The sequence below is a fragment of the Pituophis catenifer genome, unplaced genomic scaffold (genome assembly GCF_029215685.1).
Source record: "Pituophis catenifer annectens isolate HBS135680 unplaced genomic scaffold, rPitCat1.0.hap2 SCAF_3, whole genome shotgun sequence".
Taxonomy (NCBI): Eukaryota; Metazoa; Chordata; class Lepidosauria; order Squamata; family Colubridae; genus Pituophis; species Pituophis catenifer.
In genome coordinates this window covers 45,841,410-45,867,519 of record NW_027256883.1, presented here as the reverse complement: position 1 = coordinate 45,867,519, position 26,110 = coordinate 45,841,410, and the positions used below count along the sequence as shown (strand labels likewise).

The window sequence follows — 26,110 nt, the reverse complement described above, 5'->3', positions numbered from 1 at the left end:
GAAACCTGAAAATTATGGGAGTAGCAGCCCCAAATAATCCCCATGAAACCCAGAAAAATAATAAAACGAGAATCTGTTGCATTTGGGAAGCAAGTTAATTACAGATTGACATTACAGCTAAAGAGAATCTAAAACAAAATAGAATGCAGCACCTGAAGTTTAGATATAGAAACCTTAGTCCTGAAAAACCTAATGTTAGGATGTACTTTTGATTCACCACCCATTACAGGAAAAACAAGAAACATAAATCTGGTGTATTCAAGATTTGAAACAGCTATTCTGCACAGCAGTGATGATTTTCCACCCTGTCATCTATCTCTTCACGCAGGTTTCTGCTAATGTCCTAAACTTTGGTTCCAACTGATCTAAAAAGTCAAGTGCCTCTTCTTCTTGCTGATCAGTACAGCAGCCTACAGAGCCCGCTGGCGATCCTCTTCCTTCATAGTTATATGAAAGAATATAGTCATCGGAATGCTTATGCTCTTCATCTTGCCCACAGAGATATACTTTCTGCATAGGAAAAAGAAAAAAAAGGTCATTTGTTTCCTTAAACTAACCACAACATATGCCATAAAATAAATTTCATTGATTTACCTTTTAATGTTTAATTTTTAATCAGAGTGTGTCCTCTAATGGGTTCCTATATACAAAAAATGCACATGATTGGTCTATATCATTCAATCTATGAAGACTTTAATAAAAAAAAAATCAGATTCCCACTGATCACAAATATACAACTTAGCATTTCTAAACCAATTGCAAATAAAATTAAATAACATTTGTATATAAATTAGTAATGATACACTGGTGGATCATACTGGCTTAGGTTTATTATTGACATGTGTACCTAGCCCTTCTACAACAAGGAGTCTCAAATTTTTAAAAATCACTTGTTTGGGTCAAATAAAGAAGAACGAACAGTATGACAGGTGGGGACAAAACAAAGCAAACAGACATTACAAATACCAAGTCCAAATATACAATCTTTCTAAACAATATGATAATTTATTAGCAAAGCAAAAAATATTTCACCTAAATCCAGAGACAAGAAGGCAAATAAAAAGAAGGTTCTATACACAGTAGATAATTCTTTATTCAGAGAATTCAGTGAGATTCCAAATAATTTATCAGACTGTTTCACAGATTTAGATAGTTAAGTGCAAGACTAAAAATACATGCTAAAGAAAATGGTTAGCAACCTTACCTCATTCAGACGAGGGTGTGTGAAATTCTGCCATTCTGAATAGTTGTATCTGTAGGTATCCATCATGGACTGCCCATATCCTCTTCCATCTACAGTATAATGCGCTCCTTTGGCAGATCCCAAGGTGTGTTGTTCCCTAACCGATTCTATGTTCTGGTTTCCTTTGACCATTTCGAAACTTTCCTGTCCCCCAGTTTTTACTCCAGAAGCAACCCCATGATCAGACGTAACTATATTTCCTGTTTTCACAGGAAGTATGTTCGGATCCTGAAAGGGGGGAAATGGCAAAGGTTTTTTTAGAATGTTTGAAGAGAAAGCAGTGAAGATTTAGATGTTATTTTACAGCTGCTTTAGATATTAGAAGAACCGTAGAAACAAAAAATACAAACTTTTCCAAGATATTCCATTTACGATGTGTAGATTTACTATGTGACCAATTTATTAAGCATCCCTGAACCTGCTTAATTGCAAGTAACTGTAATTTGTTTATCTTCATCACCCTTGTGTATGACAGAATCTGGAAAGTTCTGTGATATTAGGATTAAATGATTACATCTCATTTCTACCAGGCTGCATAGATTTATTTATTTTATTTATTTTATTGAATTTATATACCGCCCTACTCCCGAAGGACTCAGGGCGGTGAACAGCCATAGAATAAAACATATAAATACAAAATTTAAAATAAAATAAAATGAATTAAATAATTTGGCTGAACAAATTTAAAACCCCAATAATTTAAAAACAAATTTAAAATTTCCATTTAAAAAGGGGAAAGACTTAGGTCAGGCCAGATTGATGAAATAAGAAAGTCTTGAGCATGCGACGGAAGGTACGCAGATCCGGGATCCTCCGTATCTCCGGGGGGAGCTCATTCCAGATAGTAGGTGCCCCCACAGAGAAGGCTCTCCCCCTGGGGGCCGCTAGTCGACATTGTTTGGCCGACGGCACCCGGAGGAGCCCCTCTCTATGGGAGCGTACTGGTCGGTGGGAGGCTATTGGTGGTAGCAGGCGGTCCCGTAAACTTGAAGCCATCACATACAACCCATGGTAGAATACCAATTTTGATTCAAAAATCACAATCCAGTGGAAATTGATATTACATTTTTGTCAATGCCATATACATTCAGAAAACTATTAATCTAATGGCCAAAACTGAAAATGTTGCTCAGCATAGCCAATTCTATTTAAAACAGGGCAGTATGTGCATTAGAAAGTAACATATTTGCATTATTCTTGAGCTATTAAAATAATTCTATTGAAATAGCAGACTCCCGTGCAATATAAGAATCTAGCTGATACTCAGAATTTAAGAATTAAATGAAAAGATCTGTTTTTTAAATTAAAGCCATGATCATTTTTTAAAAACAAGCCTGATATTAATGGAAATATTACAAAATATTTGTTGAATCCCACCAACAAAGCTATGGCTTTCCCTTCCAGGCACTGTAAATAATGAGAATTATCACATCACACCTGACATTGCCATCAATCTCCAAGATCCTTAGGAAGAATCCAAGGTTGCATCAGTAGCATCACAAAAGTTGTAGTTGTTACTGTTGTTATTATTATTATTTTATATTTAAGGAGAAGTTCAAGATTTCTTCCTCCAATGCAGATTTTTCTATCCCAAAAAAGGATTCAGGATTTGGGAGGGCTATTTATATGCTATTTATATGCTGAAGTTTACATATTTTTTAAAAAAATATTTTCAGTCTTTCAGTGTATCTTCTTCGCATTCTCCTTTCCCACATTGTCCTGTGACTAACTTGCATCTTTCTTTTAACATCTGGACAAGAAGCTACTTAGACAAGCTGGCCCTACCTATTCACTCTTACAAGCTGTGCGATAACAAAATTCCAGCTTTAACTCCAATCAGATAATTATTTTCTTCTTTTGTCTTAGCAGCATCCAATGCCTACTAGACATCCTCATTATTATAACCTTCCTTTGTAGATGCTTACTCTGGTGGTGGAGGGTGAAAGAGAGGTCACAGGGCTGTAAAAACCTGCCCAACCAAATCTGCCCCTTTACTGTTCACTGTGGCAGATGGAGGAGCAGCCCCTGGTGCTGTAATTAATAGGAATAATTTAAGTAAATATGATTCTATTTGTTACAGTCCTAGCACTTGTTTTAATAGCCTCCTGCTTTGGTATCCATCCTATAAATTCTAAAATAAATGAGCAATACAAGAATTTCAGAAAAGGATTAAGTACTGGCATCGATTGCAAGCCCACTTGCTAAGCATCATAATGTGACTTACCATCACTTCTTCTCCAGGTGCTTCAGTATTAGATATAATTAAATTCTGATTGGCTAAATCATCATGAACATGCTTAGTACCAGCCATGGGTGCACCACCAAAACATCCACAAAGCGTGATCAGGATTACTACAGAAGGACAAAAACCAGTAGTAATGAGGTAGCAATAGCAATAGCACTTAGACGTATATACTGCTTTTAGAATGCTTTACAGTCCTCTCTAAGCAATTTACAGAGTCAGCATATTGCCCCAACAATATGGGTCGTCATTTTACCCATCTCAGAAGGATGGAAGGCTTGGACTGAACTGCCAAATTCCAGGCAGCTGGCAGTCAGCAAAAGTAGCTTGCAGTACTGCACTCTAACCCCTGCACCACCGCGGCTCATATTTAATATCAATTAAATATCAGCACATTTGTTAGTAATATTTATTACATCTACTATCCATCAAAGATAGTGTTATTTTCTCTGTCTCCCTCTAATAGAGCCATTTCACTCTCTAAGTCTCTTAAATTTCCAGAAACTGCATGCTAGCTATCATCATGTCAAATTTTAAAAGCAATAAACTTGCTTATTATTTGCCACTGCAAATAACAAGAAAGCTTTGAGCTATTTGTAGTTCCCCTATCATTCAAACTATGACAGGAAGACAAAAAGAGAGCTATTCCATCAAAACATTGTACGTTAATGTGGTCCACCTACCCTAGAACAAGAGTTTCTCTATAGGGTGAATGGAACCACCTTCCCTCACTTTTCCAAGGGGTTGGAGCAAACTAGGAGAGCTTGGCAAACAGGTAGAGGAAAGATGTAGGCTGAAACTTGCCGATGCATTCAATGTGCAAGAAAATTTACTGTTTTAATATTTGGCTGGCCCACAGAAATTCCCAATTTGGAATAATTTGTTCTAACAAAATGCCTGAAATTAATTTAAAGGGGCGAGGGAACTTTTTAACTTCTAAATAAAATAAAAAAATTACCATTGGGAACATGTGTAGCATTATATAACTACATTTAGTTTCAACAACCTTCAATACAGGGATAACTGAAAATGTATCTTCACGGCCAGTCCAGATTCAGTAGCATTTTAAATGAATAGTAGTTGGCCCTGGTTTATAGTGCTTCTGGTACAATAAAGATAAAGCCTTATATTGACTGAAAAAGAAATTCTAAAGCTTTTTAAGCAGAAAATTGGTCAACTGTGAAGTACAGTAGACTGGTGAAGCTATTATTAAGGTTATTTACAATGTCTGGCCTGTTTAAATATGAATCGACTATTTTTTAAATTTTACAGATATGCAAATTGTTGTGTTATATGTTGATGTAAAGAGTGAGAGAAGGAGAAGACTGGGATAAATATGCAATAAATGCAGCCTTCTTAAACGGCAAAACCGATTCCCCTACAGCCCTATCTAAGTATGCCATGCTGACCTCCCTGCATTAGGATAGGACAGAGACATGCAAAACCAGGGTTCAGTATTGCAGCATCTAAATAGATTGAAATACTGTCACAATATCTTTTACTTGCTTCAAATATTTCAAAGGACAAATTTATACATGAACGAATTATAAATAAATCAACTAATTTGATTTGCAACCTTAAGATGTCAAAAGCATTCCATAATTCATTACCTCAGTTTTATAGTCAAAAGAAGAAAAAATAAGCTTACACAATAGCAGCAGTGATCCCAAAATCATAGCAAGGATGGCCCAAATACCCAGAGTAACATCTGAGCCCTGATGTGGTAAATCTCTTGGTGGTTTGTAAATACAATCTTTAGGAACTGTACAATCACACAGTGAAACTTTGATTTCAGAAATCCCAAAGTTGCCTTCATTATCAGCTACTCTAATAGGAATTATGTACTGGCCATAGCTTAAAGCATCGGATGGTTCCAGATACACTGATCTCTCTGCGGGGGGAAAAAAATATTTAAAAGGAGTGAATATTATTTCAAACATATTAGGTCAATTGTAAAAGATTCAGATTTTAGAAATGAGTACCTACCATCATTTTCAGTTAACTTCCAGTTTTGAGTATCTCTTTCAGGAATGGAAAAAGTAAATGGAACTGTGTGAGGAGCTATGTCAGCATCCACAGCAGTAAGACAAATTGGTTTTCGGTCTCTGCATATGATATACTCTTTTGGAACAATGACTGGGTAATTATCATTCTCATCTAGTAGATTAACTACAATTGTTCCAGTGCCTGTTTTGCCACCTAAAAAATATAAGCAATTTTAGAAACAGATGAGAAGCTCTTGTATTCCTGGGTTCCCCTATCCAAGTATAATCCAAATCTAACCATGATTAGCTTGTGAGCTAAATACAAGTTTTCAACAAAGTAAAAGCTAGTTCCAAGAATTAATACCACACCTAAAAATTTCACAAGGCTTTTCAGGTTGACTTTTCAATTTTGCATATGATCACTAGCATTAGGAAAGGTAAGACTTTTGCAATCAATATAAGAATATATAATTGGCTTCATTCGCAATATAAGGAAGACGATTCTCTTTTTCACATGGAAGACTGGGAATATTATGCAAATCCCAAGAGAAGGCCAAACAGTGTATCATGTAATCAAGGTGACATTAACAAAGGTATTAACACAATGGCTGAATGTAGCTCCTCCAAATCCAAGTAAATTAACACCTGCTTATTTGCCCAATATTTTGTGCCCTTTATAATGTTAATGTTTTTTTTTCAAAATAATATTAATAATCATTTTCTATATATTCTTTTAATTTTGTTTTACACTGCACAAAGACATTTGTTTGTGAGCAAGGCAGCCATGTACATATGACAAAAAATAAATAAATGAATAAACAAATAGCAATACTAGGAACATGAATATCTTTTAAAACTGTTTGGGCTTATTTCAACTATATGTATAGAACTTCAATTGTTGCTATGCATGTTTAAACTGAGGACAGATTCTCTTTTTTTTATGAATGAGGAGGAAGCATTGTACAGGTAGTCCTCAATTTACAAACATTTGTTCTAGGTTACAATGGCACTGAAAAAAAAGATGATTTACAACTAATCCTCACACTTATGACTATTGAGCATCTTCACAGTTGCATGAACACATGCTTGACAGTTGACATGTATTTACAATAGCTACAATGTCCCAGGATCATGTGATCACCATTTGCAACCTTGTCAGCCAGCTTCCAACAAGCACAGTCAACAGGGAAAGCCAGGTTCACTTAATGACCATGATTCACTTAACAATAGCAATAGCACTTAGACTTATATTCACAGTGTTTTACATTGTGGTTTACAAGCGGTTTACAAAGTCAGCATATTGGCCCCAACAATCTGGGTCCTCATTTTACCAACCTCGGAAGGATGGAAGGTTAAGTCAAGCTTAAGCCAATGAAAATCGAATTGCTGAACTGCTAGCAGTTGGCAGTCAGCAGAATTAGCCTGCAGTACTGCATTCTAACCACTGCGCCACCATGGCAATTATGGCAAAAAGGTCCTAAAATTGGGTGGAACTCACTTAACAGCTGCCTTGTTTAACAACCCAAATTCTGGTCCCAATTGTGGCTGTAATTACCTATACTGTCAAAAACTAATTAAATTGGAAATGCCAGATGATAGTAGCTGGTGTTTGGTGGTAATAAAAGAACTGGTACCACTGCATATTAAATCCTTTTGACTTTCAATTCACAAGCCTAAATTTTGACTTGAAAGTGTAACTATGTGAAAATGAGAATAAGTTAGTATCTTTGATTCCATTTAACCATATCACTTAACGATTATGTTGCCAATCCTGACTGCCATTTGTAAGGACTATTTGTATATCCAATATATTTGAAAAATAGTCTTAATATGCTGCTTTACTTTTATGTTTCTCATCAATACTCCTTGCATTTCTTTAAGGGAGGATCTTTCATAGAAAATCATAATAAACATAATAAACATACAGCAGAAAGTAACTTAAAACATGTATGATTTGTGGAATTTCTACTCACTTCGGTCTACTGCTGCAACTGTTACGTTACATTGATATAACTGTAAATCTGGTGCATCCCTGTCTAACATTTTAGTGGTGCTGATCTGACCTTCATTATTCATGGTGATCCAGTTACATGGGTCCCTTAGTATTTTGTAACTGCAAGGGGAAAAAGTAACATGTTAGAAACAAACACATGAAATGTTTTCTTCATAGTATCCTAGATATCTTTAAATGGTTTGCAAAACAGGCTAGTGCAAATGTATCATTACATCAGTTCCACAAAACAGCTAATTCAGGAGTATACTTTTATGATTATATAGGCAGAAAAACAATTATTTTGAATCTTTGTCATCAATTTGTCTCAAAAATTCATGAAGCGGAACGACAGTTTTCCTAAATTTGATCCATCCCACTGGTATTCAGGAAATATGTTAATAGGAAAATAAGGCTTTGTAAAGATTTGTAAAGCTATATATGCCAACAGCAATAGAAGTGCACATATACTCTCACCAATGGATGAAGATGGAACAGCATCCTTATCTGAAAATGAGGTTTTTAATTCAGGTTTTAAGGGTACCCTAATCCCCAGCGCACCATATTTCTGCAACCAAATACAAAAATTTTTGCTAATTTTTTTTTTAGTTAATGTGGGGAATCAAGGTTTCAATCATGCACGCCATTTTGACACCACTAACCCCATCCTCCTGCTGTGGAAGAAAAATTCTCCCATTTTAATTCTTAAACTTTCTCCCAATTCCCTTCCCCATTGCAAATTGAATTTTGGATCATGGAAGGCTGTTCAGATTCAGATTCAGACGTCAGATTCAGACGATCTGAAGATTGAAAGTGGAAGCAGTTTGGTCTCTTCGAAGTTTGCTACTTCCATTCTCACTCTTAACACAAACCTGAATTGCCTCTGTCACATCCTGTAATCTCACGAGCTTTCCAGCACAACAAACCCTTCCAGCTGCATCAGAAACTTGCCAGTCTCTGCTCTATGCTTATAATTCCTTAACAGCAAAAATTGTTCATAATAAACAGGACAAGAAAGTGAATTAAGTCACAAAGTACAATACCGTATGTCTTCACTATTTCCGGTCTCTGGATCACTTGCAGAGTAATGGCCAACCACTGTTCCAGCTTTCAAACATTCTTTTATATCCAAAATATATAATTTAGGATTGAATTCAGGCCCTTCATCCACATCTCGTACTTTAACAACAACAACACAAGTACTTGTAGAAATTGGTCCTGAATTCGGTGCCAAAACGTAAGGTACTTCATTATTCACAACAATTTCTAATCTTCTCTCCTTGGTCTTTTCATAGTCCAGACCCTAGAAAATATATTACAAGATTTGCTACATGTTAGTAGGGTTCCATTCTAAGTTATAATCATGGAAGTACAAAACAACATATATATATATATATATATTTTTTAAAAAAAAAGCAATTTCCTGTTTAGCAACAATTTGAGGTTTAGGAAAGACAAGAAGAAAAGTCAAATCTATCTCTCTCCTTTCTTTTTGCTGATTATAAATTCTGTTGAGGAAAGAATGTTCATCTCTATGCTTCTGTTAATAAAACAAACTCAGAACAAACAGCAACATAGAATCTCTAACAGTGCTAATCTAGAATGCCATTAATTTTTTAAAGTATCCGCATCTCATTTGACTTTAATGAATAATTTTCGGATCAGGCCCACGCAAAATAGCTGTTGCTGTGGTGCTTGAGTTTTTTTTTTTTAAAAAAAAAAAGCTTAAATGCTTCTGATTCTTTTTTTGTGTCTCACATTTTGATTGTTTTGTAATAAAAAGAACATTTCATCAATAAAAATATTTTTATTTGGCCCCAAGAAGTCAATTTGGTTAGGAATAAGAGGGAGCTTGGGTAACTTTAATGCCCTGGATAAAACAAGTAGAACCTGTAACAAAACAGGATAACATAAAGAGGGTCCCATTTATGACTCCTTTTCTCCAGTCAAGTTCAGCGGTTTGTTTTCTTATTATTTCTTTGCATTTCTGCAAACCTGTTCCCATTTCCTCTTTGTGTAATGAAAATGAGAGAGCCATGGCGTTGGAAACCAATATAAAGCACTCAGCCATGAAATTGGAATAGCGTAAAGAAAAACAGTGTATTCAAATGTTCATAAAATAAAAACTACATCTGCTTTATAATAAAAATAGTGAGAAAACTAAAATATGTAGTCAATACAGCAAACACAACTACCTGAAAAAATTCAATACTGAAAAATTATTGCAACTGTAACTTTTAGGGGGAACTATATAACTACAGTGTTAGCAGTGTTAAAGTATCATGATAACCACTGCCACCTTCAATACTGGAAAACAGGACTGCAACTCCCAATACAACTCGAAATAAAGGTGGAAATATATATCCTGTAAAGTTTTGCATAATTCTTTTCCTTATTACCTTTTTAATACATAAGGTCCCAGTGTTTGAATCCCGGTTTGTTTCAATCTTAAAAGAATCATCTTCATTTCCCTTTATAATATTGAAAGTAGCATGCCAGGCTGGAGTTCCCTGTACGTCTTTGTCTATCACACCAATTTTCGTTACTTCTGCATTAACTGTGTTTTCAAGTACAAATACTTCATACTGAAATTAGCAAAATGTTCATAGATTAATTTCATTATGCAAAGTTTAAAAGTATATTATTAAATCAATAAATCAATTTTATTACAGTCATAAACCAGAGACCAGAACAAATAAAAACACTCAGTAAATATCCAGTTAAAAATTCTAGAATAAAATAATAAATAACAGATAAAATCTATATTAAAATCCAGCCTGTCAATTACACATGACCTAATTTTACTAAAATAGCAATTCATAAACTGTGAGGCCCTTAGTCAATTAAATACTAAAATGCAAAGGAATAAGCAGTGCAAAGGGTTTGCCACATTTGTTGTATGAAACAGTTATGGTGGATTAGACATGTGTTTCTGACGAATCCCCAGTGCTGCTGGCAGAATCTAGCCACTGTGCTGTAGTTATGGACTATTCAATCTTAAACAGCCGCTTAATAGTTATGGACTATTCATCCTTAAATAGTGTTGGAACAGCCAGGATACCTAGCAATTATTATTCCAAAATGCAATAATCCCAGATAGCACTCTTTTTGCTTTTGTGCATACAGACAATTATACAGACTATATCTAAATCAAAAGACTATGAATTCTGTTCCTGCCTTAACCACAAAGCCAGGGGGGTGACCCAGGACCATTCACTCTTTCTAAGACCTAGGAAGAATACCAGAGCAAATTACTACTGAAATCTTCCCCCCACCCCAAAAAAGAAAAAAAAACATGCAAAGACTTCTCAGGTAATCATCAGGATTCAAACAATGGCTTGAAGGAATAAAAATGAATGAATGAATGAATGAATGAATGAATGAATGAATGAATGAATGAAGCAATAAAGAAATAAATAGAAACCCCTTTCCAATTACACTCTCCCTCCTTTACCGATCTCAAATTTTAATTTTGTTATATATTATTTGTAGATTAAGTCATTCCAAACTAAATATGGAAGTGTTGTGGGGGAGATCATTTGTTTTCTCTGCAACCAAGAGGAGGACAGGAATCATGGCTTAATAAACAAGTTAACTTGTAGGTTTCCTTGGGGCAATCATTTTGTGTGAAATTTTTCTGGCATGGCCAGTTTACAAGTTAAGATACAATTCAATAATCATATCAACATTTGACTTCCACAGACAGATTTCAACTGGGCTTATTTATCTGTCAAAAATAAATTGGGAAGGGGGGTAGAAGGGAAAAGCTCAATGGAACACTCCTGCCGCACCATCCCTTTATTAGGTATGGAGAATACATTCCCATGGATACAATAGAGAAGGGAGAGAGAACACAATCAGATTTGCAAGATCACTTTATCATAGCCAATCTAAACTAGTCTTTACTCTATTGGAACTTATTTCTTGGCTTCATAAAGCTGAGGTAAAATTGCAAGCCTGGCCGTGCTTCCCCTCTTCTCTGTTTTATACTTGTGGAAATTAGGGAGTTTGCATACAGTATGCTTTCTACATGTGCCAGACGTAGTGTATGTTTTCCTTCACATCTCTTTGGTAAAGGATCTCCCCTCTCTTCCTCAAAGCCATTCTTTTTACTCTCTATACTAGGCTAATCATACAGGAGTAGATTAAAACATGCAGGAGGTATACATATATTCAATAGACACATATATGTATAGACACATACATAATGACAAAAGTAAAAGAAAATTAGCTTGAACATGTCAGACATACCACACCATGTTCACACATCGGTGCATGGTCATTTGCATCACCAACGTCAATTATAACCGTTCCAGTGTTGCATAAACCAAAACTCTGACCTCCCATATCTCTTGCTTCCAGTAATACCGTGTATCTATCTATTTTCTGAAAGAGAGCATTGTAGACATCAATATTGTTTATTCATTGTTAAAAACCAAATAAATTACATACAATTTATAAATATAAAGAGTAATGAATCATGAGTGGTTTTTTAAAAATATATATATAATGACTATTATAGAAGTCATTATAGAAGAGATAAAGTTAGGTAAGGCTGCAATAATTTTTATGATATTGTTGCATTGCCAATTACATACTGGTGACAATTTCTGTGATTCCAGAAATCTGTTTAAAATACTAAATGTTAGTATGGAAGAAAAAGAAAAATAGCTTTTACCAATGTATTATTAATGGACATGTTCTTTTTCTATTCATTCTGTGGAATGAATAGCCTTACAACACAGAGAAGGAAAGGTCCTCTTTTACACTGTAATTATCTCAAAAGTAAAAGCTGTCAATATGGAAAATTACAATCTTCTTCATCAAACCATTTTCTACTGGGAATTTATTTCTTCCAGTTCTATGTACCTGGCTAGCAACTGACTTACCAACCCATTTCCAAGCTTCCATTGCTTCCCATACCCTCTTTGAAAGTGCAGCCCAGAGAATTTGCATATGCCCTTGTCTGTACTTCAGATACAAATATTTTATCCACCATCTTTCAGTCAAGTCAAGATAAAGGACTAAATCCAATTTTGTTAGGACCATCAATCAAATCTGCAGGATGCTTAAGAATCTGACGATTTAAATTGGCTCCATGATCAATAAAACTTTTATTACAAAGAAACTGTACATTCGTTAAAACCACTTCAGGTCTATAGTTCAAGGGCAGGACTCTGATTCCAAACCCTCTTTAAAAATTGTCCCTGAAAGTTGCAAAGGTAAAGAACAACATTAGGTTTCAGGGGGGGAAAAATTACCTCTCTATCCAAGGACGGAGTATGCAAAGAAATATCACCAGTATCTGCTTGTACAGTAAATAAAGAGCCTCGAGATGAAACAGGAGTTTGTCCCACAATTCTGTATTTCAGTTTAGTGTGCAGGGTGCCAGGTTCATCTCTGTCTGTTGCAGTCATTTGCCCAATGAAGGTTCCTACATGGAAAAAAAATGCAGTTGTCTACCATAATATGCTTCTCACATTATTATTAGAGAGCTAGCTTTTAAATAGTATTGTATATATGCTACTTATCAAGCAATACTTAAATTAATGCAATAAGGACATTTCCAGTTGCCTTTAAGTTTCCCTCTTCCCATAAAAATTTCTACAATTTCTCAATATATTTCTACAATCCAGTCTTGCTCATTTTACTAAAGCTGTGATTTATCATACTGCATGCAATTAGTCCCGTTTTCATCAACAACACTTAAATTTAAAACAGCTGAAAGAATTTTAGGGAGTGTTTATTCACATATATATACACACACACACACACGCACACACACACACACACACACACACAAGCATATAATGTTTAATGAAGGCTATATCAATTTCTGTCAATTTTGCTACAATATTACAGTGTATCCTTAAAAATAAAAATATCCAGCAAATTAATAACAAGTTTGATTTCACTGTTCACATTAAAATGCAATACTCAAAACATATGATCTAAATACAAACTTTTATATTCTAACCCTAAACCTAAATAACAGAAGCTTCTTTAGTTTTTTATTAATGGAGTCAGAAAAAGATTCAGTAATGTATCAAACTGACCCAAATCATCAGAAACCAAATCCTATTGAGCAGGGGTGTCAAACTGGCGGCCCACGGGCTGGATATGTCACGTGCAGGCCATGTCCACCCCAGTTCCACAAAGAGAAAAAAAATCACGAAACGTCATGTAACAGCAATGTGACACCACAAGTTTGACACCTGTGCTATTGAGGATCCAAGGAACTTCAAAGCAGTAGAGCAGTCTGAGCAACACAGATATAAAGTGAGTCAGATATTTAGGTGAAGATATTTTCAAGATAGAAATGGTCATCTGTGACTGTTTCCAAGGTAGAAAATTTTACCTTGAAATTCCAAGTTAGAGAATTTTATGGCTTCATTCCACATAAAAATATTAATAGTTATATGTAATTAGTGTACTTTTATTTATTAAACTATCCAATTCCAAAGAGTTGATGTAATCATTCTTTTAGAAACCAGGTTCAGTAACTATTCACTCTTCATTGGCTGAAATTGTTATCCATTAAACTGCAGTCCCAACAAGGTATTAAGTTGTTAACAGAATATAAAACTAAAATGTTTTCAAATTATATGTATGCTTACCAGATCTGCTATTCTCTAAAATAGTGAAAGTAACTGTATCAGGATTAAAAATTGGAGGATTATCATTATCATCCTCAATTCGGATTAAATGTACAAGTGGAATCTCTGGTGTGTAGCCATCTAACGTCTTTGCATAGCAAATTATCTGTAAAAAAGAAACTGTTTTAATTTGCTATCTATGGAGAATTGATTTTCTTTGCTGATCTATTTTAACAATTAACATATGTTATTACATTCCTTGCACACAAACCTTAGTATTTATTGATTTATATATTTAATTTGCACACAAACATACTTCCATAACTCTGGGCAGTTCACAAACTAAAAAGCAACAGAAAAAAATAACAATAAAGCCATATGATAAGAAAGAAAGAGCAAAAGATGACAAAAGTGTGCAACAATGAAATCATTACAGAGTGTTCAGAAGGGACTTCAACCATCCTAGCCAAAAGCCAGGTCTTCACCACCCTATGAAACATCAGAAGATTTGGGGGCAAAGGGGGCTTCAATCCAGACTGTAGACTCTGTGACAGAGAAGATGAACGTCTGGCATAGCTTAGTTTCATTGAAGGAATCCAGAGTGCACCACCTTGTCAGATCAAAGGAAGAGAACCATCATAACCCAGTCCCCCATCACTAAGTCATGAAGTCAAGACATCATGCCAGTGATAACAAAAGTCTCGGAGAGATCAAGAAGCACAGACACAAATGAACCATCCCCATCTTGGCTCTGCCACAGGACATCTACAGCGCAACCAAAGTTGTCTCATTACTAAATCCCAGCCTCAAATCTCGCTGAAATGTTTCCCTGAAAATAAGACCCTGTCTTATATTTTTCTGAACCCCAAAATAGGTGCTTGGCCTTATTTTCGGGGAGGTCTTATTATTTTGGGGCTCATGGAGCAAGATGGGGCTCCTCTTGCCATCTTACTCAGGTCCACATTTAAATATTTTTGGGGAGGGCTTATTTTCAGGGGGAGGCTTATTTTAGTGCATGCGCTCAAAAGCCTGATTGGGCTTATTATTAGGGGATGTCTTATTTTCAGGAAAACAAGGGTAGGTATAATCTGCTTCCTCCAGAGTACTCATCAACTTAAGGACAACCACTTTCTCAACAACCTTCCCCAGAATTAGAAGCCTGGAGTTTGAACAGTACTTATTGAGAACCACTGAATCCAAGGACAGCTTCTTGAGGAGGCCATGCAACACAATTTCTTTCAAGGAAGGAGATACCACCCCATCTCTGTCAAAAAGGCTGACACCTCAGCATGAACCCAAATGCGGGTCACCTCCCTTGATTATGACTCTGATTCAAGTCACTGATAGCTGAGTTGACAGCACAGAGAATCTACTATCTACTTCCTCAGGAGTCACCAGCTGAAGCTTATCCTAGATCACATCATCGAACCATGTCACAGTGTATTTCAATGATGCTATCCATCAGATAGCCTGAATAATTCTTACAGTGTTCCAACAGTTACTCCCAGGGGCCCTCCCTTCCAACAAAGATCAAGGGATCTTAATCAGAGCTGATGAATGGCAATTAGCAAATGCAATAAGAGTGGAGAAGTAATAATAGCTTAGCAGCCAGGTCCTTTTTGAAATGTACTAGTATGATTAACTTTAAATAGAGTCTCCAAAGGATGAAACTGCTTTTCTGAGTTTCATAAAATCTAAATTTTGGCTTTCTTCTAATTATTAACAACATGAACGAGTCGTACTTAAGACCATTCCTCAGCATTCCAACTTTTGTGGTGTCCGCACAATCATGTGATCGCGATCCAGGTGCTCAGCTTGTAATTGGTAACAGGTAACAGTAACAGAGTTGGAAAGGACCTTCGAGGTCATCTAGTCCAACCCCCTGCTCATGCAGACGACCTGTACTAGGGATTCAAACCATCGAACCGGCCGACCTTTCTGATTGACAAGCTCAGTGTCTTAGCCACTGAGCCACCTAGTCAGGATAGGTGAGATTAATTATAAGACTGGAGCATCCAGCAGTTACTGTGACTTTTTTTTTTTTTTTTTTGCAGGATCAATGGGGAAATCGTAATTGGTGACCATGTAACATTCTTGCTTAATGACCCATGGTGATGCACTTAACAATAGCAACTACAACTGCTGGAATTGCCATAGTTAAGTGATTTGGTCACATGACACTTTGCACTTTACAACCACATCAATTCACCAGTCCCAATTGCTATCATGAACTGAGGACAAACCTATATTTTAGAAAATGGTAAAATTATGACTCTTACCTGAAATTCTGCATACTCCTCCCGATCTATTGGGCAAGTAACAAAGAGATTTCCAGTTTCTTTTTCAATGTAAAAATAATTCAATGGTGGTTGATCCACACCAGGCCCACCAATGGAATAGGTAATGTTGTATTTTTGAGCTGTATCAGAAGATAGCTATAAAAAAAAAAGTTGGGGGAAAAAGGAAAACATAACCATATCCTACATCCCAGAACTGAAGTAAAACAATCCTCCTCTCCACAGAAAATATCTAAATTTTAAAAAGTATTCAATATACATGCCAAAAGATGATAATGTTGCTGGATTGTAACACCCTATTTCTCATTGCTTCAGATAGCAGTTAAAGTGGATAGGAGTTGGAATTTAATATCTAAAGGGCTACATATTGCCCATAATGTATATATGTATTAATTATATATTGTTTGATGTATACTAAGAAGGTAAATATAAACACCTAATATGGTTTTAAGGAGATTTAAATATTCCTTAAACACTGCAAATAGTTGGTGTACAGAGAAGGCAGTAGTTAGAGATAAAATATCTATAATTTTCCTTTTTTTCCAAATAACTTTTCCCCTTTTTACTTATAAATAATAAATAATAATAAAGAAGTTAGTATTGAGTTCAATGATATAGACTTTTTCATATTACAAAACAATTCAATGCACTTTGCAACTTTTAATCAATATTATATTAAACATCAACTGTATAATAGAAGTGTGTGTGTGTGTGTGTGTGTGTGTGTGTGTGTGTGAAATGATATTTATTTGCTATTTGGAAGGTTTTATCTACTTTAACCATTACAGCATTAACAGTACACATATCAAAATACACCTCAAAAATTGCAAAGATTATTGGTTTTGCTGCTCAACTTTCCTTTATTGTGTTTGAGAGCTATGTCAGACTAGATGTTTAGCACACATTTGCATCAGGAAAATAATTTAAAAATCAATCTCTTACAGAAGTCCTTAGAAATCTCAGTAGGAACTACACATATAGCAACTAATCATATTCGAAACTGCAAAATCAGTTTATATTATTGTGCTGTTCAATCTCAGTATTTGAACAAGGAGATGAAGTCTGCCAATAGCTTCAATTCATAAAATGTGAGTCAGATATATACTAGTATTTATTTAACAAAGACACATAAAACAATGTGTCATAATTCTTGAAAAAGAATTATTTGTATCCTCAAAAGCAGAATTTCTTTATTTATCAAAATTTAATTGGAAATAGAATGGTAACTCATTACAGAGTTTGGATACACCATTCTTCTAGAAAGGTGGTGCCAAAATAAAAAAGGAAATTAAAAACTAGATTTGTATCATACTGTGGTAACATTGAAACAACTTGAATAACAAAGTGACTAAGTTATATCAGCAACCATTTTTATGTAATTTGCCATTTGAGCAAGATGAGCAAATTATTACTAATATTTTGTAAGTGACTACACAGGAGACTAATTGTATTACATATAGGTTACTAGTAATACATATTCCTATTTAAAATAGGAAAAGGAAGCTTATTAACTTACCTGCTGAATTTGCATTGGGAAAGGTCCCAGTGAATTTTCCATTATAGTGGTTGGTACAGGAGCCCATCTTCGTTTACTGCGTCTAAGAACTATCTCTCCTGTTTTATGTGTCTAAGTTCAAAAGATATACAAACAGGCAATAGCAATACATTTGCAAAATGTATAATTTATTCTAGTATTTTCAGCTGACTTCCTTACTTATATTTTTCATGGAATGAAATGGAAAATATACTTTTTTCATGGAATGACTTTACTATCATCATTCTTTCTCCAACACAACAGTTCTAACAGGATAAACTAAGAATTTATCTTTCATCTATAGCTAAAGGGATGCTAAAAACTTCTGTTAGAACTATATATTCTAATGACATTTTATAGGAACTGCTAGGCTGTCAGAAGAGTGTTGTCTCTCTATTATTCTCCTTTATACAATGTGCTTTTAAATACATCACACATTTAACATTCACACATTGCCAAGATCCGAAAAGGAACTTCATGTCTACAGATTCTCGCTATATTTCATCAGTCAAAACTCCTAGAAGAATGTTTTGATGTCAAGCATTTTGATTAATTCAAATTTCCACAATATGATTGGTCCCCATCATGGTGTCAGCTCTGAAACTGGCTAATGTTGACTGATTAATCTAGAACAGAGGTCAGCAACCTACGGCTCCAGAGCACCATGTGGCTTTTGGGGTCCTCTGCTGTGGCTCCGTCAGGTGATCCCACCATTGGCTGGCCCGCCCCTTGCCTTCCCCTCCCAGTCACTCCTCACCTGGCCTGAGAAGGTAAGGGCAACGGCGGGGGATGGAGAAGCAGCCAGGGCAGAGACAGAGAGAACAGAGAGAGGGGGGAGAGAGAGAGACAGAGAGAGAGACAGAGAGAGAGAGAGAAAGAGGAAGAGAGGGAGGGAGGGAGAGAGGGGAGAGAGAGAGATGTCAAAAGGATTTTGTGGTTCCTGGTGTTTTCTAACAACTGGTTCTCTGCCCTAATGACCAGCTGGGTAGGCATGGCTGGGGGGGGTGTCATGTGACCGGTGAAAGTGAGTGACATTGAGTTGGCCACGCCCACCAGGTTTTGTGGCTCCTGGTGTTTTCTTTTCTGTGGGAAACCCAAAAGGCCCAAATGGTTCTTTGAGTATTTAAGGTTACAGACCCCTGATCTAGAAGTTACCAGGTTTGGAAGAGCTGATTTACATATGAATGAGGATAAAGTAGTGGGGAAAAAAATCATCAGGATTTTCTTAGAATCAGTTACAGTTAATTAACTTTCATAACATCTAATTCCAAGCCACTTACTTTTGGAGCGTGTGACAGTAAATTAACATGGATTTGCTTTTGTTGACTGTTTTGCAAATTCTTGAGCAATATGGTGAATGTTTTCTTCCCAGAAGACAAAGAAACTGCATTTGCTGTAAATATAGAACCATCTTCCAGAACTATGAAATCAGGGTCACTGGTACTGATCAGGTGAGGAGTTCTAAGACACCCTTTCAAATTTACTAATAAAAAGATGAAAAGAAAGTTGTTAAAAATCATTCTCAATATCACCCAAATAGACTAAAGATACAGGTGTATAATCTAAATATTTTACACTGTGTACATAAGTGCATTAAATAAATCATAGTATAGCAAAACTGCTTATAATCCTCTTTAAAAATATGTGTGAAAATCAAAAATTAAATAAACAATCAAGAAAGTGAAAACATTTAGGAATGCATAAAATTCCAATATCCTCATAGGACATCATACAATCAGCAATCTGTACAACTCTGGCTGTTATTTTTTAAATGTATTGGCACCAGAACTTAAAAGGGTAGGTAGATGGGATTGTAAATCATATCATATACATAATACATTTGACCATAGATAAATAGACAGACAAACATACAAAGAAAAAACTTAAAAGGAATCCAGCTTTAAATGTCTATTTTCACCTATTTACCTTGGCTTAAATTATCTCTAAATAATAAATTTTAAATTAATATCACCTGGTTAGACATTGCTCAGAAATGCTGAGTGAAGCAAATGAATTGCATAAAATAAATAAAATGAAATGGTTGCTGGTATTCCAAATATATGCCAAGGTAGAAGGAAGTAAATAAATAGCTAGTTCCATCTATTTCAGGTAAAAAATGTAATTTTAGTATACTTTCTCCCAAGGTGACATTTGGTCTGTTCATTAGTGTATTTTTAAATTTAGAATCCTAAAACCTTGCTATGTTTTACTCTTGTCTCACTCTTCAATAAACATATTTAATATCCAATACTCTTTAATCAGGAAAATTATCTTTGAAATACAATACTTGAAGAAAAGTTCTTGGTATAGGGAGGAGGAGGGGATAAAAATAACCAGATATTAGATTCTAATTATTATATTTAAGAAACTTGTCATTTTCTCACCTTGGCCAATTGGTGTGCCTGGATTTAATTTTGGAGGCACATTTAGGGTAACCTTTTTACAAGCTTCACAAGATAAACTTAATACCTAGATGGGAACAAAAGAATTAGCACTCAATTATATTTGTATTGCAGAATTATAAATAATGGAAATAAATATTATTATTATTTATTATTATTATTATTAATTTAATTTGTATACCGCCCTTCTCCCAGAAGGGACTCAGGGCGGTGAACAGCCAAAATTAAAAAACATACAAATGCAAAAGTTAAGATAATTAAAAGAATTAAATCATTGGCTACCCAAATTTAAAACCCCAAATCCATAAAATTTAAAATCCCAATTAAAAACCATTTAGGCTAGGCCGGCTTGATGAAATAAAAACGTCTTCAGGGCTTTACGGAAGGTCCGGAGGTCCGGGATCAATCGTATTCCAGGAGGCAGCTCATTCCACAGGGCGGGTGCCCCCACAGAGAAGGCTCGCCCCCTGGGGGCCGCCAGCCGACATTGCCTGACCGACGGCACCCCGAGGAGGCCCTCTCTATGAGAGCGTATTGGCCGGTGGGAGGTTATCGGTAGCAGCAGGCGGTCTCGCAAATACCCTGGCCCTAAGCCATGGAGCGCTTTAAAGATGAGAACCAACACCTTAAAGCGCACCCGGAAGACCACCGGGAGCCAATGCAGCTCGCGCAGGAGAGGTGTTACGTGGGAGCGCCACGTCGCTCCCATAATCACCCGCGCGGCCGCATTCTGCACCAGCTGGAGCCTCCGGGTGCTCCTCAGGGGGAGCCCCATGTAGAGAGCGTTACAGTAGTCCAGGCGTGACGTAACCAAGGCATGAGTGACTGTGCACAAGGAGTCCCGATCCAGAAAGGGGCGCAACTGGCGTATCAGGCGAACCTGATAAAAAGCCCCCCTGGCCACGGCCGTCATATGCTCTTCTAAAGACAGCCGTGTGTCCAGGAGGACGCCCAAGCTACAAATATAGCTTTGTACATCCCTGCTACAATTTGCCAATTATTTAAAATAGTAAACATGAATTATAAATTATGAAGCATTTATTAACAAGAGAAAATCTAGTCTTAGTATATATTTTTCCGTATAAAAGAATTTGATGCATGCTATATCACTATGCATAGAAATTTCCAACATTATGCAGAAAATAGACAAAAAACGTATCTGGTGTATTACAAGCAAAAATTGCAACACGTCAGTTAAGCAGAACAAATTAACAGGACTCCATGACACTCTGACCCTACATATTCTTTATTTATTTATTTAATTTAGATAATTTATATAGCCCCTGATAAATATATAAAAAATAAAAATAATAAAAAGTAAAAAAAAATAATAAACCCCCCACCTCTTTCAAAGTTTAATAATATTATTATAATACATGAAGATACAGAAGTTTTACAAAGGGTCATTACCTGCAGAAACAGTTGCGCAAAATTATGTTTCCATTATGGAAGGGAATGCTACAATTTCCATCAATTAATCCATGCACATTTACTAGGGACTACAAACCACATCACAATGACATGCCACTGACTTCATAGGAGAATTAATTTACGATAACATACTACAGGCAAAGTAACCATGTATATATAGTATGTTTCGGCAAGCAGGTGAAACCAGTTAATATTCAAGCAACACATCGCACATCAAGGGACACAATGCAAGGCACAAAAAATAGCAAGGCCTTCTTCTTCAATGGATTTGGAAGAATATATTCAGTTCTTAGTTGAACCAGAACTAATTTTGCCGCTTCCTTATGCCTTGCCTACAGTATGATTCATTTGAACAGAGCCATTGATTGGGGTTAAAGAGCCTACAGACTTCTCCAGTTCATTATGGCACCAAGAATACCACCATCATGCCCCATTTCAAATATAACTTATTTTATAAGGCAAAACTAATGAACAAAGGAGAAATGCAAATATCTAAAACAGCACTGAAGGCTCAACAAACTCTCATAATAAGCATTAGCAGTTTTCCTTTTTAAAAAAGGGTAAATCTGGCAATTTCTACAAACACAACAAAAAACCTGATCATATTGTTCAAAAGTCTTTTTCTTTGCCTTTATTAAAAAGACTTTTAAATATTGTATTATCAAATATTGGCAATACAATACATAGTGAGAGCAGTGCTTTTGTTTAGATGTCTTCTTCCTATGTGGTACAATAATTCTTATAGCCAATTTGTTGATCATTCAATATTTTGCATGTTAACAATCCTGTTCATATCTACCCTGGATGCAACAATAACAAGAAAATATAAACCGCATGGATTAATGTTGCAACTGGAATGGGCAGTAGAAAGGATGCCAGGAATTGCAGTTCAGCAATATATGGAGGTTTGCAAGTTCCCCATATCTGCTCTAAATCAGTGGTTCTGATTGAAGTCAAATGCATAAATATTTTAAAAATACTCAGTTTTAACTACCAATACAGTAAATATTGATATATATTCCACATAAACCAAAGTTCAAAGCTTAGGGTCCTCAATCATTTTTAAGAATTCAAAGGGGTCCTGAGACCAAACTGTTTGAGAACCATTGCTCTAAATCAAAGATGCCAATTGTAGTGAATAAAAATAGTTGTAATGCTTTAACAGGGTTTCCAGGGAAGTTTCTCAAGATGCTTTATTGGAATATCATCAATACAGTAAACAGTAATTAGATCTAGGAGGTCATTCTATTGTGAGTGCCTATAAACCTATAGTTAACAAAATGGATATAAACAAGGTCAGCATTCCAAAGTAAATTGCAATCACTATATAGACACAAACCTCTAATCAATAATAAAGGTAGCCCTCACTTAGTAACACTATCTGGTATCAGAAACTCAGTTAAGCAACATGGTCGTAAGTCAAAAACCAGCATGACCGCACTATTTAGCAATGGCAATTTTGGAAGTCCCAGTTGCCATTAAGCCAGGACCATGCATATCATTAAGCGAGAGTGTCATGTGACTGGGTCTTGTGACTTCCTGCCAGCTTCTCCATTGACTTTGTTTGTCAGGTGGTGGATATGGAAAGTTTCAAATCACAATCAGGTGACTTTGGGGATGCTGTTACAGCTGTAAGTATGAGAACAAGTCACAACTATCACCCATTCAGCATTGTCATAATTACAAATGGTCAAGAGCCAGCTATGTTTCTTCTATGATAAAATGCTCTTATAATTAGAAATTTAGAATTTCCTGGAGAACAATAACTGATAGAAAACTGTAAGCAATAAGTCCCAAAGGTGCTTTTTCAAGAGGCAACTGGTCTTTCTGGTTTTTCTTTGAAGACGTTTCACTTCTCATCCAAGAAGCTTCTTCAGCTCTGACTGGATGGTGGGGAATGGAAGACTACCAGTCAGAGATGAAGAAGCTTCCTGGATGAGAAAGTGAAAGGTCTTCAAAGAAAAATCATAAAGTCCAGTTGCCTCTTGAAAAAAGCACCTTTGGGACAACCATGATCTGGATGACTGAGAATCTCCATAGACATGTAAGCAATAAGGGTCATTACTGAGCCAGTCCACTGAAAAGTGTCAAATTTATAGAATTCTTCTTTTTTCCAAAAAGATATGTCTGCAAAGTGTGTGTGTGTGTGTGTGTGTGTGTGTGTGTGTGTGTGTGTGTGTGTACATGCTTCTTCAAGTCAGTCTTGACTTTTAAGGACTGCAGGGACAAGTTCCTGCAGTTTTCTTGGCAACATTTTCAGACCCACTTCCTAGGGCTGAGAAAGAAAGGTCACTCAGTTAACTTCATGCTGAAGGCAGGACTAATGCTCTAAGGAGTTGTTCTAAAAAAAACAAACCCAGACCAATCCTCAGGAGACCGAAAACAATGACATACAAGTTTAAACTGAGGCACTATAATCAGAAGCTGAAATAGAATCTATGGCACATATGAAGTATCTTTACACTTCTCTATATAGGATTGTAGAGATGCAGCCCCAACACGTCTAGCAAGACAGTAGCTAGCATTTTGTTGGGCAACTAAGAGTTTCGGCCCAGCATGTTGAGCAGTTGCAGTAGAAGGTCATGATGAGTTGAGATATCCTATGAACTTAGGTTAAGTCAGTATTTTTGCTATAGTCACTCACAAAGACCACCAAAAATATTGGTATAGCAAAATAGAAAACACAGATAATGAGCACCACCATCAGGAAACAAGGATTTCAATTCTGTATTCTTTATGTAGCTATTTATTGTATGGAAGAGTAGCAATATTCATGCTATTTTAGGGACTATTAAAATGACTACAACAGCACATATTTTTAAGACATACTTAAATGCAGTGAGCTATAGTTCAATATTCTCACAGATTTTAATAGCCTATTATATATTAAAACAAAGTAAAAATGTTAAAACATTTGTATATTATTTTCTATTTTATTAATCACTCAATGCTAAGGAGGGATTCAGGAGATACAGCTCTAAAGGCAAATCCTTCAATCCAGTTCTTTGTGTTATAACAAAATTATAAAGGCTGGGAGAGGGAGAAGTTCAAATTGCATGTAAATCACTGAATACAATGGGAAAAAAGGACGTTTGCCACTAAGACCAAGTCTTTTGTTCCTAAAAGGTTCTTGAGCAGATGATTCTTCCACTCTACTTAAGTATATCCAATAAATAGGGGCACTTTATATTTCTGATTAACTGGTCCTATTGTCCTTATCGTAGGAAAGGGTTTTTTTTAATATTCAAGAGGAATTATTTTCTGTAAGTTTAATTATTTATTCCTGGTCCTAAACTCTGGAATGAAAGAGAATGACTTTTGATCTTTTCTGTATAACATCCCTTCTGGTATTTGAGAATGCTGTTCTATCTCTCCTCAATCTTCTAAACTCAAAACTAAACATGTCAACTCCTTTAATCTTTTTTCACATAACTTTAGTTTCCCATTTTTTTATTATCTTTTTGTTCTTCACTAAACCCATTTGTTTCTTTACCTAATCCTTCTTAAAAGGTTATGTGCAGAAATGATATTGTACTTGAGATGGGCTATGGTCCCTGCTTTGGAAACTCTTTAAGGAAGAATCTCTTTTGAGTCCAGTTTCTTTATGAAACCATCCGTGCAATTTTGTATGGAAGAACAGGGGAAAGTTTGCCTTTGGCTATTATTATTATTATTATTATTATTATTATTATTATTATTATTATTATTATTATTATTTGCTTCCTAGTCTAATTCTGCATTGTTATTTTCAGGTCTCTCATCAAGCATAAACAAGGTCCAATTTTGCTTAGTTTTTCAACATTATCAGAAGACATAAAATTTATTGCTGCAAACACAAATGTCAGCAAATAAGTTACAAGTAGTGTTTAATATAACCAGTACACATTTCTCATTAATTAGAACAAAGAGGTTTCACTAACATTCTTGGAATATTGCCAAGTATTAAATGTTAAATCCAAGAGCACACCACGATTTCATTAAATACCATTAACTCAAATTACTACTTTGCTTATAATATAAAATGTTACCAGTAGCAAAGACTATTAAAGGGCTACAAATAGAAAGCACCTTACCATAAAAAGAAGAAAAAAGCATTTTATCATCTTCAAAGGGGAATAAATGAATGATTTATTTATTTATTTATTTATTTATTTGATTTTATCCTGCCACAGTTCTGTGAGATGAGCTGGGTTGAGAGACAATAACTGATAATCCACTGACTTCTGTGTCTAAGAAAGGAGTGGAACTCATGTCTCTATCTAGAATAACTAGATGCACATAAACTAGATGCTTATAGTTAAATGCAATAATCAGTGTTTTAATACAAAATTATTCATTGTTTTTATTGCATTAAATAATCATAAATGTTCATTAAAATCAGTTATCTATG

General features: G+C 35.5%; 1 protein-coding gene across 1 annotated transcript in view; it reads right to left on the bottom strand.

Annotated features, from left to right (window-relative positions):
• Window positions 1-225: 225 nt before the first annotated feature.
• Window positions 226-26,110, bottom strand: part of LOC139315850 (desmocollin-2-like) — a 28,444-nt gene continuing 2,559 nt past the window's right edge. Inside the window, exons 2-16 of the mRNA XM_070942331.1 lie at window positions 20,272-20,356; window positions 19,168-19,370; window positions 17,870-17,980; window positions 16,336-16,491; window positions 14,078-14,222; window positions 12,722-12,894; window positions 11,712-11,846; window positions 9,860-10,045; window positions 8,504-8,763; window positions 7,444-7,583; window positions 5,472-5,684; window positions 5,134-5,376; window positions 3,468-3,595; window positions 1,205-1,471; window positions 226-510 (exon numbers count right to left, since the gene is read on the bottom strand). Coding sequence (XP_070798432.1) covers window positions 313-510; window positions 1,205-1,471; window positions 3,468-3,595; window positions 5,134-5,376; window positions 5,472-5,684; window positions 7,444-7,583; window positions 8,504-8,763; window positions 9,860-10,045; window positions 11,712-11,846; window positions 12,722-12,894; window positions 14,078-14,222; window positions 16,336-16,491; window positions 17,870-17,980; window positions 19,168-19,370; window positions 20,272-20,356 — 2,643 coding nt within the window. The 3' untranslated portion in view covers window positions 226-312. The remainder of the gene's footprint in view (window positions 511-1,204; window positions 1,472-3,467; window positions 3,596-5,133; window positions 5,377-5,471; window positions 5,685-7,443; window positions 7,584-8,503; window positions 8,764-9,859; window positions 10,046-11,711; window positions 11,847-12,721; window positions 12,895-14,077; window positions 14,223-16,335; window positions 16,492-17,869; window positions 17,981-19,167; window positions 19,371-20,271; window positions 20,357-26,110) is intronic.